A 12,121-nucleotide genomic window follows, 5' to 3' on the forward strand; every position below is an offset into this window, starting at 1 on the left:
GCATGATTCCAACACCCACCTCAGGGCGGCTGGTTGTTTGGACTAGAGCAGGCTTGGAACATCATGTGTGCTAAGTTGCTTCAGTGATGTCTGACCCTTTGCGACCCTGTGTACTGTAGCCTACCGGACTCCTCTGTCCATGGAATTCTCCAGGCAAGGATACTGCAGTAGGTTGCCATTTCCTCCTCCAGGGGATCTTCCCGACCCAGGAATCGAGCCTGTGTCTCTTACAGCTCCTGCATTGGCAGGCGAGTTCTTTACCACTAGCGGCACCTGGGAAAATGTCCCTTTCCTCCTCTCGCCCCTCTGAAGGGATAATGAGTGAGCGAATGGAGAGGAAGAGAGCTCACACCTCAGCCTCGCTCCCCTCTGAGCCCCGTGCCCTTGCATCCGCCCCCGTTGGGTGGCTTTCAGGTTGCATGTGGGCTGTGCAAATGAGCACTGCTGGGCCGAGGGGGAGACTGACTTCCCACCAAAGGCCTGTTTAGCACCCACATTTTAAGTTCTCTTTAGGAATCTGGTGAAAAGCTAGGGTTGTTCCCACCGTAGCCAGAGTGTGGAACTTGGATGGCGTTCTCCATGCACTGGGTGCCGTTCTCTTTATAGCAACTCATTTAATCTTCTCAGCAGCACCAGGAAGTGGGTACTGGTTTTGCTGCTCATTTAAAAAATGACACTAAGACCCAAAGAGGTTAAATTACTTGTTCCTTGTCCAGGTAATCCCTCAGCAGTTGAGGGAGCTGGGATTTGAAGCCAGGGCAGACTCGTTCAGATCTGTGCTCCTACCCTGTATTTCTCAGAAACACACGGGGTGTGTAAAGTAGTTTTCACTGTGACTTCAGCTCTGGTTTAGGCCACATGCAGGTGCAGTTGACTGTCCATCTGAGCCCGGCTCTAGCAGGTCTGTGTGTTGTGGGTACTGCCTGCAGCAGAATTCAGCTAACTGTGGCCCCCTGAGTTCAGTGTGCCTTTTGAGCTGATACTTGGTTTTGTGGACCTTAAAGCTGTGGCTTGTGTGGCCACATGCCTGGACATGTGTCCTGGAGGTGGCAGTGGCTGCTGAAGGACTGGAAGTGTGGTCCTCGTGTGGGGAAGGAAAGGTAGTTCACCCGGCAGAGTTCCTTTTCACTGTGTTGAGTCTCTTTCTAGGTGTTAGATCCTTCAGGCTGTGTACTGCTTACTGCTGCTGCTTTAGCCAGAGTGGTTTCCAGGGTCACTGTCTAGAAGAAGCTGGTGTGGTCCCGGTGTCTTATCTGATTTCTGGAGCAAAGATGGAAGGGAAGCACAGTGCTTTTTTGTTTTCAAAGGCCAGTAGTTGTTTCAAGTTAATCAAGATCGAATGCAAAACATCAGTGAATCCCCTTGGATATTTTTAAAAGTAAGACAAGAGTGGAGAATGGAGGAAAGAGGCCGAGATGATGTTTTCATTAAAGCTACATGTCAAATATAAATTATGTTTTATATGTACTTTAATATTGACCAGTGATTTTGTGTGATAAGCTGTATGAGTAACTGAAATTTGAGCTGAGTTATTTTTACACCCATTGTAGCACGGCCTGGTATTGCCATCATTCATTCTGTGGTTTCCTCACCACTGGTGTCTGTTTCTCTGGTGCCTTCTTAGAGAAGGGGGCAGGGAACAGACATTTCCCTTCACAGTGCTCTAGAGGCGATTCCAGGGGAGGACGTCTGAGACCAGTAAGTTGCGGGTGAAAGCACCTGCTCGAAGCACAGGCGCCGGAGGCAGGGGTAGAATCTGGGCCACTCACATGTCATAGTGTTTGTTCCCTCTGTTCATAGGAGCTGGATTCATTTACAGATTCTGGTGCAGCCCCCAGAAGCAGGCTGGTGGTGCATGTTACCTCTGCTTTTTACAGATGGGGAACCTGGCCCTCACTGTGATACAGCATTTGGGATCATTCCCTGCTAGAGGTGGTGTCCGGCATCCTGACGTGGGGGTTAGTCCACCTGATCCTGGTGCCTGACTCTTTCAGCGTCAGCACTGATCTTAGGGTAGAGCATCGGAGGGCAGGAGAGTGATGGGGACAGACCAGCCTCTCTCCCTAACGTAGTAAAAACATAAAAACAAAAACAAAAACACACCCAAAGCAAGTCATTAGGAGACCGTGTGCCTTGTTAAAGGAGGCAGTGTGATGTGGTGGTTGCAGAGCCCAGGAGCCAGTCCTGACCCAGCACTTTCTACCTTGGTGACCTGGAGCAGGATCTGTGACCTTTCTGTGCTTTGGTGGCTTCTGCTGGAAATTGGGAAGAATAATAGTGCCTCACTCCTAAGACTGCTGAGAATGAAGTGAATGAGGGTGTGGAGTTCACTTCCGGCATCCAGTGGGTACCATGTGGTGTCCGCTGCTGTCCTCCCGCTCTCATTTCCAGCAGAACGAGAGCAGTGGTAATGGTAGCAGCGCCATGCCTGTTATTTGTAGCGTTACCAGTGGCACCACCTCCTGCTTCCTTGTGACAACAGCGTCTTGCACCTCAGTTGAAAAATTTCAGCAGTCACTGGAGGTCTGAATATCACTGCTGTCTGTCTCTAATTGATGCTAACTGCCCTGCCTGTGATTTTCCCAGAGGCCTCAGTGTGGTCCCTGATGAGGAGGTCATTGAAATGTACGAGGGTTCCCACGTGCCTTTGGAACAGATGAGCGACTTTTATGGGAAGGTAATGAGAAATTATTTATTTAAAGCAATCTATCTTTTTCCTTTACAAAATGTGGCCTGGTAGCTTTAGGATCTTAAACTACTAGACTCTTTGCTCACAAGGACTCAAGAAGGCAATTGAGGTTGTGTTTTGAGAGACCCTCGATTTGAGATAGGTGAGTATGTTCGAGTCGCTCCTGGGTTCTTTCATGGTTCTCCTTTCTCGGCCCTTCCTCCCTACCTGCTGAAGGCTCTTTGCGCCTTCCTTGTAGCCCTCCCCCATCGGCCACCACCTCCCCAGGCGTGTCCCCACTCTCTGGAGGAGTCGCTGGGGTCGTCACTGGAGCAGCTGCTGCCTCCCCGAGATTAAGAGCAGGGCAGCACGCTGCTCTGTGCCTAAGGGAGGCCTCTACCTTTCTAACTTTTGTGGTCCTCTTTGCCTTAGAATTTTTGCTTCTTGTCTGTTAGATGCAGTCTCTTATTTGTGTTACCAAAATGCAAGGAAGATGCCTAGTCACCTGGTAAACTTAGTCTTATAAATCGCAAGTGTTCAGGGAAAGGCTCTTTTCCAAGCTCCCATGTGTGCTTTTGACGGGGTGGGAGTGGTGGTGCTCAAATTCAGGAGAGTTAGTGGCTTTTTGTGTCATTCACATGGGCAAAAATCAATTTACTGCCTTTCCTCTGTGTATGATGAAAGAGTGTGAGCTGAAAATTGGATGGAACCCAAAGGAGAACAGAAAGGGAAGGCTGGCTAGACTTTTGAGGGGAAGTCAGGGCATTTCCTTGGAAAGCCCATTTGCACTTAGACTGAGACATCAGCTCTGCCATGAAGGACAAGAAACAGGGTGAACTTTTTTACTTTATTATTAGAGTTTTTCTTTCCTTGTGGGGAGGGAGCCAGATGTTGATGACCAGGATCCCCCGGGTGGATGTAAAGTCTGCTGTGGTGTTGGCTCCCTTGCTAAAGCCTCCCTCCCTATCTGCAGAGTTCCGGAAACACCATGAAGCAGTTCATGGACATCTTCTCCCTGCCCGAGATGACCCTGCTGTCCTGTGTGAACGAGTACTTTCTGAAGAACAACATCGACTATGAACCTGTGCACCTGTACAAAGACGTCAAGGTTGTCTGGACATGGGGGGGTCACCATGCTGTGCCTCTTCCAGCTCCTCAGAAGTAATAGAATCTTTGGCTTCCATTGTCGGCTGGGTGTTTGAGATCGTCCTTCGTCTCGAATCTCTTTTATTTGCCATTTAACCTTGGAAATCCTAAGAAAGGGGTTAGGAGAATTAGAAATGAGTCAAATTGTTAAAAGAAGAGGGTACTTGTTACCTAGATTTCTGTGTGCATATACATACCCACATCATTTAAATAATTTTTTATTTATGTATTTTAATTTATGTTCACATTTACCTGTGTTTATAGATGCATTCTTTAAGCTGTCTGAGCTTTTTTCAGTACTTAAAAATGTGTTTATATATTGCTTATTTAATATATATTTTTAATGCATATTTCTAAGCATCTTTATATATATAAAATTTAAATATCTGTATTTTTAAAAGGGGCTTCCCAGGTGGCGGAGTGATAAAAAATCCACCTGCCAACACAGGAGGCTCAAGATTCGAAGGTTAAATCCCTGGGTCAGGACAATCCCCTGGAGAATGAAATGGCAACCTGCTCCGGTATTCTTGCCTGGAAAATGCCATGGACAGAGGTGCCTGGTGGGCTACAGTCCATGGGGTCCCAAAGAGTTGGACGTAACTGAGTGACTGAGCATGCAGACTTTTAGAAGATCTGTATATACATACTACAATGTTTTTATTATGTGTTTATGGGTAGGTTTAAATATTGACTGCCTCAAATCATGGGTTTTAGAAAATACAGGGTGAATTACAGTTTCTCAATATCAGTTTGGTATTGTTTTAACTAAATTTAAATATTTAATTTCCATTCTCTGTTTTGGCTCACACAGATACTTTATCTTTAAGAAGTTTTAAGAATTACTGGAGTTATGTAACCCTTAGCATTCATGAGGAAAGTTGTTTACTACAAAGTTCAGTTTTTACTATGAAGTGTTAACTACCTCTACATGTGTGTATTCAGGCACTATGTTCTGTGTTCAGGTACTGTGTTCCAGGCACTATTTTTCTGAATGCTGTATGCCTATTAATTAATCAAATCCTTACAAGAATGCCATGAGATATCATCGCCTTCATTTTACAGATAGAGAAATTGAGGCACAGAGAGGCTGAGTAAGTCGCCCAAGGACATCCAGTTAGTAAGTAGCAGAGCCTGGATTTCAGGCCAGGAAGCTGCACTTCGGCTTGCTCTTAACCACTGCCTTCTGCCAATGTGTAGTTGAAACAGGCCTCTGCCGGAAGGTAATTGAGGTTGAGTTTACAATCAGGAGGTGCTTGTTGCTGACAGTAAGCACCTATCAGTTTTCCAAGGTTTTGTGGTTGTTTAGTCACTAAGTCATGTCTGACTCTTTTGCAACCCTGTGAATTGTAGCCCGCCAGGCTCCTCTCTCCATGGGATTTCTTATGGCCCAGTTTTTCCTGCAGCTCAGTCCTCTGCTACAGGCTCCAGAAAGTTTTGATGTGCTTCCAGGAGTGCCCACCTATGTAGTAGACCTGCCCAGAGCCCCCCTAAGAGCAGGGCTGTGCTTTGACACGTGCCAGGCATCAGGCTGCCACTCTGCCAGGCTCTTCCTTATGTCTGCCTGCTGGATCAAAGCTCTGCCTGCGTTCCGAGCTCCTTGACAGTTGCCTGCCTTTTGGTAGCACTGAAGAGGGGAGGATCCTATCCGATTGGTCTCTGCCTCTTTTTTTAGGGCACAGAATCTGTTGTCGGGGTCCAGAGAAGGGTGCAAAGATGAAAGCAGCAGTCCTTCCCCTTGTCGGGGTGACCTGAAATCACCTGGTCTTCATACGGCATATAAATGACTATTTATCCTGTGGGACTTCATTCAGAATTGTTCACACAAATTGCCTCCTCCAAGTGACTCTTTTGAAAATTGCACTGGAACCTGCTGCTATCACCATGGAAACTTAAGTTTCTTCCTGCCCATGATAAATGGACCAGAATGTAGATTTCATTTAGTGCCTTGGTTGCCAGGCTCTGCAGACAGACATTATCCTTCATGACCTTTCGCTTGTCCTCTCGCTCAGACTATCCCAGTTATACTCAGACCGATTAAAAACCTATCTTTTGACAGGATTCAATTCGGGACGTGCACACCAAAGGAATCATGTACAGAGCAATTGAAGCAGATATTGGTATGTACCAGATGTTATGTACATAGCAAAAGATCAGCATTTCCTTTTGTTGTATAATTTTGTAGGCTTATCACTCCAGGTGCTGAGCAGGGTCTGTACCTCTTCTTTAAAAAAGAAAAAAATTTATTTTTGGCTATGCTGGGTCTTCATTGCTGTGTTCAGTCTTTCTCTAGCTGTGGCGAGTGGAGGCTACTCTGGTTGGGGTTCGAAGACTTCTCACTGCAGTGTCTTCTCGTTGTGGAGCAAGGGCTGTAAAGCACACAAGATTCAGTGTGGCTCACGGGCTCTAGAGCACAGGCTCAGTAGTTGTGGCACATGGGCTGAGTTGCTTTGTGGCTTGGGGGATTTTAGCTCCCAGACCAGGGATCGAACCTGTGTCCCCTGTGTTGGCCGGCAGATTCCTAACCACTGGACCACAGGGAAGCCCCGCAGTACCTCTTCTGCATGCAGTGCAGGGACCTTGCCTCCTTGCACCTCACATGTCTCCCTCCCCTTTGTCTCAGAAGTTGACATAATCCTGACTCTAGAGGAGCTGGCAGCAACAGCCACTTAAGTTTTTCCCACTTAGACTGAAGAGGCAAGGTCTTGGTTACTGATTCACTGGGCACCAGTATACCGACTTGAACCAGGCGTCTTGAAGGCCCCAGACAGTGCTGGATCCATCTGCCCCCCTTAGGAAGTGCTTGCAGATTGGCTGACTTCACCCTGAAACCCTGTGTGCATTTTCCTCTTGCTCTTTAGAAAAGTACATCTGCTACTCTGAGCAGACCCGTGCGGTGTTGGCCAAGCTGGCTGATCATGGCAAGAAGATGTTTCTTATCACCAACAGCCCCAGTAGCTTTGTGTAAGTTCTTCTGTGTTTCCTGCCTAGTTTCTGGCTCACTTGCAATGTTCTGTGTATTTAAATAGTGGAAAATTTGAAAGAAAAAATCGCAAGAATAGTTAATCCCTTTAATGTTAGGCTAACCTGGCTGCCATGTTGTTCTAGGGACAAAGGGATGAGGTATATTGTTGGAAAAGACTGGAGGGACCTGTTTGATGTGGTCATCGTTCAGGCTGAGAAGCCCAACTTCTTTAATGATAAGCGGCGGTAAGTGTCTGTCTTTTTAGAGACCAGATTTTATTCATCTGATGCTCTGAATACTGAACTGTGTCTTGGTGATCTTGTGGTAATGTGTCTTGGTGAATGAAATACAATTGGAAAATCACAAGCATCTGACATTATAGCTTTTGATACTTAACAAACCTCCAAACAAGTAATTGGAAAAAAGGTAGGATAAGTATGTACATAGCAGATAGCTTATTATTGAAACAGTTCTGGATTTAACTCAGGCTAGTCAGTCCTATGAGTCAGTCTTTAAGAAAATGATGGGCAGCAGTTAAAATCCAAACTTAACATCACATAGTAAATTAGATCTCTCTATGTGGGTGCATTGTGAAGTGTAACAGAATAGCCACAACAAACCACCTGGTGAGTAGCTCCTTAAATAGAACTCTAAATGGTGCACTAAGTGTCCTTAGATTTTGCAAAACTTCTCTGCAACACAGGTTTTGCATCAAATGGAGTAAATCTCTACCCAGACTTAGGTAAAGACTTTCTGCCGTGGTAGCTTTGGGAAAAAGTGGCATGGGAGTTTGGGTTGCGCTCTTAGCATTTAGTGGCGGGTGGGGTGAGGGTAGGATCAAGTGTCCTAAAATGTCTTTTTAACATCCGGGGCTAACCTGTTCACCAGGAGTGTATTAGTTGCTCAGTCGTGTCCAGCTCTTTGTGACCCATAGACTGTAGCCCAGTCTGCCACGATCCTCTGTCCATGGAGTTTTCCAGGCAAGAATACTGGAGTGCGTAGCCATCCCCTTCGCCTAGGGATCTTCCAAGTTAGAAACAAACATAGGTCTCCCACATTGCAGGCAGATTCTTCACCATCTGAGCCACCAGGGAAGTCATTGTCCCCAAATGTCAGTGGCATTGAGAGTTACTGCACTAGGATTATAAGAATGATTCATATTTGCATAGTAATGGCCTACATTTGAAACACTTTTACCTACACTTCTCTGTCCTGCAATAGGTAACCATGCAGTCTTCCCTGCTGTGCTAGGTGATTTATTTTTTAACAGTAACACCATATCCATGATGGGATGTGTCTTTTTTTTTTTTTTTTTTCTATTTTCGAGATCTTTTTGATGTGGACCATTTTGAAGATCTTTTTTGAATTTGTTACAATATTGCTTCTGTTTTATGTTTTGGTTTTTGGCTGCAAGGCATGTGGGAACTTAGTTTCCTGAGTAGGGCTCGAACCTGTACCCTCTTCATTAGAAGGCAAAAATCTCAACCACTGTACTGCCAGGGAAGTTCCTATGCTAGGTGATTTAAAGCTTGATAATTCGGTATCCTGTAGTCAGTGTTGAGTGGATTAAATTTCTCTTGTGATGCTAAATTCCAGTTTCCTGACTATCACAGTGACTCCTGGAAGAAAAGGCAAAACCAGGAACCATGTGCAGAGACTGAGAATGTAAGAGAATGTTCAATCTGTAGGTTTTAGAGTTAGATGTAGATGTGCCTGTAGCTGTAATCCCTGTCTGGCTGCTTGGTCACTGATAAAATGCTCTCTGGCCTTTTCTTTTTGGATCTCAGGGAGGTGGTCAGGGGAAGGACCTCATCTCCCCTTTCACCATGGACCTCCCTCCTGTGTCATGTTTATGCACAGTGGCAGGATGGTGTCTTAGATTATTAGATTTTCCCTGGAGGAACCCAGCACAGCTCACTCACTCTCACTCTAGATGTCTGGATTAAAAATCCTCTACCTGTATTCATCCTTCTGTTATTTATAATGATGAAGGTGAAGGAACATCCATATGAGAGGATATTATGCAGTCATTAAAAATGAGGTTTTTTTTTTAAAGGCAGTGAACGTATCTCCTGACTGTAAAAAATGATGTATGAATCACATGGGAAATTGCTCACAGCCTTGGAGAAGAGAAGATACATAGCAGTATCCAGAAATGATCCTCATTTTATATTCATAAAAAAGAGAAAGAGAACAGATACATAAAGAGCAAAAGATATGGACTGAACTCATGTGTTTCTACCTGGGTACTGGAATTATGGATGATTTTCTTTTTCTTTATTGTATTTGTCTACATTTTCCAGATGTTTTTTGCAGTGAGTTTATATTTTTCTCACCGGAAAAGCAGTTCAAATAAGTGTTACCTAAATGAAGAAAAAGGACAAATAAACCTTGTGTTTTTTTTGGAGTAGCACACCCAGGTTGAGGAATGAGGCCTTTGTTCTGTTTTTCCTATTTTCCATCATAAAATAATATGCCCGATTCTCTGATGTGTCTTGTATCTAGACTGGCTGCATTTCAAATGCAAAGCTGGATGAATGTAATAAGCAGTATTTCTTTAAGCTTTATTTTTGGTAAAATGTTTTCTGCATGGTTGAATAAGTTTGGAAAATCTGGGTTAAAGAAAGTTTCTTTGTAGGAGGGCTTTTCAGAACCATTGGTAACTTTTGAAGAGGGACATGTGTAAGGGCACAGTGTTTTCCAGATTCATCTGACTCTGGCGTTCGTTTTTCACTACCCGCTTCTGGATCCCGTGGTCTGCAGCATGGGATGTTTTGCACAAGGCTGGGGAACGTGGTGGTGGGGTTTGGTTTGGGTTGTGGGGCTCGTTTCTCTCTCCGGGGGTAACCGTGGAGTCTTTCATCCAGTGCACAGCCTGCGCTGCTACCACACACGGTAACGTTTCCTGTTTCTGTTGTTAGACCTTTCCGAAAGGTGAATGAGAAAGGCGTCTTGCTCTGGGATAAGATCTACAAGCTGCAGAAAGGCCAGATTTACAAGCAGGTATCTCGTGACCCGTCTGTCCTCTTGGTCGCTGTGCTTTGTGATCAGGTATAAGGATTCACAGCTGGCATTCACTGAGGCTCACCGTAGTCAGGCACAGTCCTGGGGGCTCTGCTTGAATTGACTGTTTGTAACTTGGTGGCAGAATTTAAGCTTAAGTCAATATATTTTCAATGTGCTCTGTGTGAATTAACTAAGAATTGAGCAGCTTTAAAAAAATATATTTTTAAGCATATTTTCTGTAGGATATAAAATTTAGAATGCCCGTAGTAAAATGGAAGTTTCTCTTTAAGAAGTGTTTAATCACATGGCATCTTACCCCAATTAGTAATTATTTCCTGATGAACTGTGTTTTAGGTACAGTTTTGATATATTTTGGTTTCACGTAAAGCTCTCCCATGTCGAGCAAATGATTGAATCGCTGTCCATTTTTGTGTTACTGAAATTAGTTTTTAAAATTTTATCCTTTAAACATTTTATATTTGTATAATATTTATAACATAAAATTACAGAAGAGCATTGTATAGTTTTTTTTGAACTGTGTAGTACATTCCTTGTATTATATACTGTCCAACTGGCTTATACCTGTTGTATATGTAACAGACTGATGGATTTGGCACTAAGTATATTTTCTAGGCCTGAAAGATTAGCTTGCATACAGCCATTCCCCATCTAGGAAGCTAGGGGAAGAAAATGATTAAGATGTAGCTAGCTGAAGAAAACTATTAAGAGGTAGCTAAAGCTTTGCTAAAGAATGTTTATCATGATGTTACTTACAAAATAGGTAGGAAGGTAAATGTCTAGTATCAGATAATTGATGAAATGAATCATGGGTAGGTCTCAGCTGCTGAAATTACATGGCAGGCGAATACTTATTGACATGGTCAATAAATTACAGAATGTTAAATGTAAAAAAAAGATCCTTAAGAAGGTATACAATGTGAATCCCTCCTGAAAAGTGCATTTGACTTAGAAGAAAGGGCTGAAAGATTTCACATATATGTTTTTTATCTTAATATTTCGATACTTAAACTGTAAAAGCAAAAATATTTTAAGTTTAAAAAAAAAAGTAGGTATCTTGGGCCATGGGGTGTACAGGCCTTTTATCTGTCATATAATGCAATATAACACCTGTATTTTTCTGTTATTGCAGGGCAATTTATATGAATTTTTGAAGCTTACTGGATGGAGGGGCTCCAAAGTGTTGTATTTTGGTGACCACATATATAGTGACCTGGCGGTGAGAAATCTTATTTCCTATTTCTTTGTTGGGTACAGTGTTAGGCCCACTTATTGAGGAGTTTATTTATTATTTAAGACTATTTTCATGCTTTCATAAAAATGAGGACTGGGCCACATTTCTTGCTGCTTTTTCTTTCATTTCTCATATTTTACCAAACCAAATGAATCAGAGTCATGAAGTAGAGGAATTTTGGGAAAATGATGAAAATTAACAATTTACTCAGGTTATCAGAAAAAAATCTTTACTCAGAAAAAAGTCTTTCCTTTTAAAAAGGTCGGAAATAAATGACAGTGTTTTTTCCTTTTCCTTTCTTTATTAAGCATCAGAAACATACAAATGGTCTGTAAAAGCTTATAAACATCAGTCTGGGTTTCTTTTGCCTGATAGTCATTTTGAAAGAGTACAAAATGTAAAAAGTACAATAGCTATTTCTAGGAAATGGCTAGTAGGTGAAAATGAGGCTTTCATGCCCTTTCGAATGACTGGAGTGTCTCAGGACTTGAATTATGACTTAATTTATAATTGGCACAGGAGTGAGTGAGTCACACTTATTACCACCCTTGGTTCCTTGTGGAATGAATATATATATATATATATGTTTATATATAAATAAAATTCAGTTATACGAAGAGTGAAATACGTGACTGTATACAAAAGTGCTTAGTAAAGTAGAAACCTAAAGTGCTCCTGTCAGGATGCTGGCACTCCCAGGATGTCCGACCAAGTGCCATGGCGTCACAAGACATAGCTCTTGCTGTGTGGTCTGTGGGCCTTGAGGAGATAACTGTGACCCTGGAGGCATGTGGGTGCTTGGCCCCGTGAGGTCCCCCCACAGAGAGACAGGTCCTAGTGCCGTGCGAAGCTTCACACTGCAGTTGCTTGTCCAGTGTTGTCCCCGTGACATTGGCATCACCCGGGAACTTGTTTGAACTGCAGATTCCTGGCCTCACCCCAGACCTGCCGAGTTATAAAGAAGCTCTAGGACTGGGGCCCAGCCGTGAGTGTTGTTCTCAGCTTTCCAGGCTAAAACTTGATGTCACGGTGTTGCTGGCCTCATGGAATGAGTTGTTTCATCTTCCTCAGTTTTTGGAAGAGTTTG

The 12,121-nt window shown here is 43.6% G+C and overlaps 1 protein-coding gene across 1 annotated transcript in view; it reads left to right on the top strand.

Annotated features, from left to right (window-relative positions):
- Positions 1–12,121, top strand: part of NT5DC3 (5'-nucleotidase domain containing 3) — a 71,051-nt gene that overhangs the window by 37,308 nt on the left and 21,622 nt on the right. Inside the window, exons 5-11 of the mRNA XM_055575041.1 lie at positions 2,587–2,677; positions 3,642–3,776; positions 5,871–5,931; positions 6,673–6,775; positions 6,920–7,021; positions 9,698–9,779; positions 10,933–11,019. Coding sequence (XP_055431016.1) covers positions 2,587–2,677; positions 3,642–3,776; positions 5,871–5,931; positions 6,673–6,775; positions 6,920–7,021; positions 9,698–9,779; positions 10,933–11,019 — 661 coding nt within the window. The remainder of the gene's footprint in view (positions 1–2,586; positions 2,678–3,641; positions 3,777–5,870; positions 5,932–6,672; positions 6,776–6,919; positions 7,022–9,697; positions 9,780–10,932; positions 11,020–12,121) is intronic.

Source organism: Bubalus kerabau, chromosome 1 (genome assembly GCF_029407905.1).
Source record: "Bubalus kerabau isolate K-KA32 ecotype Philippines breed swamp buffalo chromosome 1, PCC_UOA_SB_1v2, whole genome shotgun sequence".
Taxonomy (NCBI): Eukaryota; Metazoa; Chordata; class Mammalia; order Artiodactyla; family Bovidae; genus Bubalus; species Bubalus kerabau.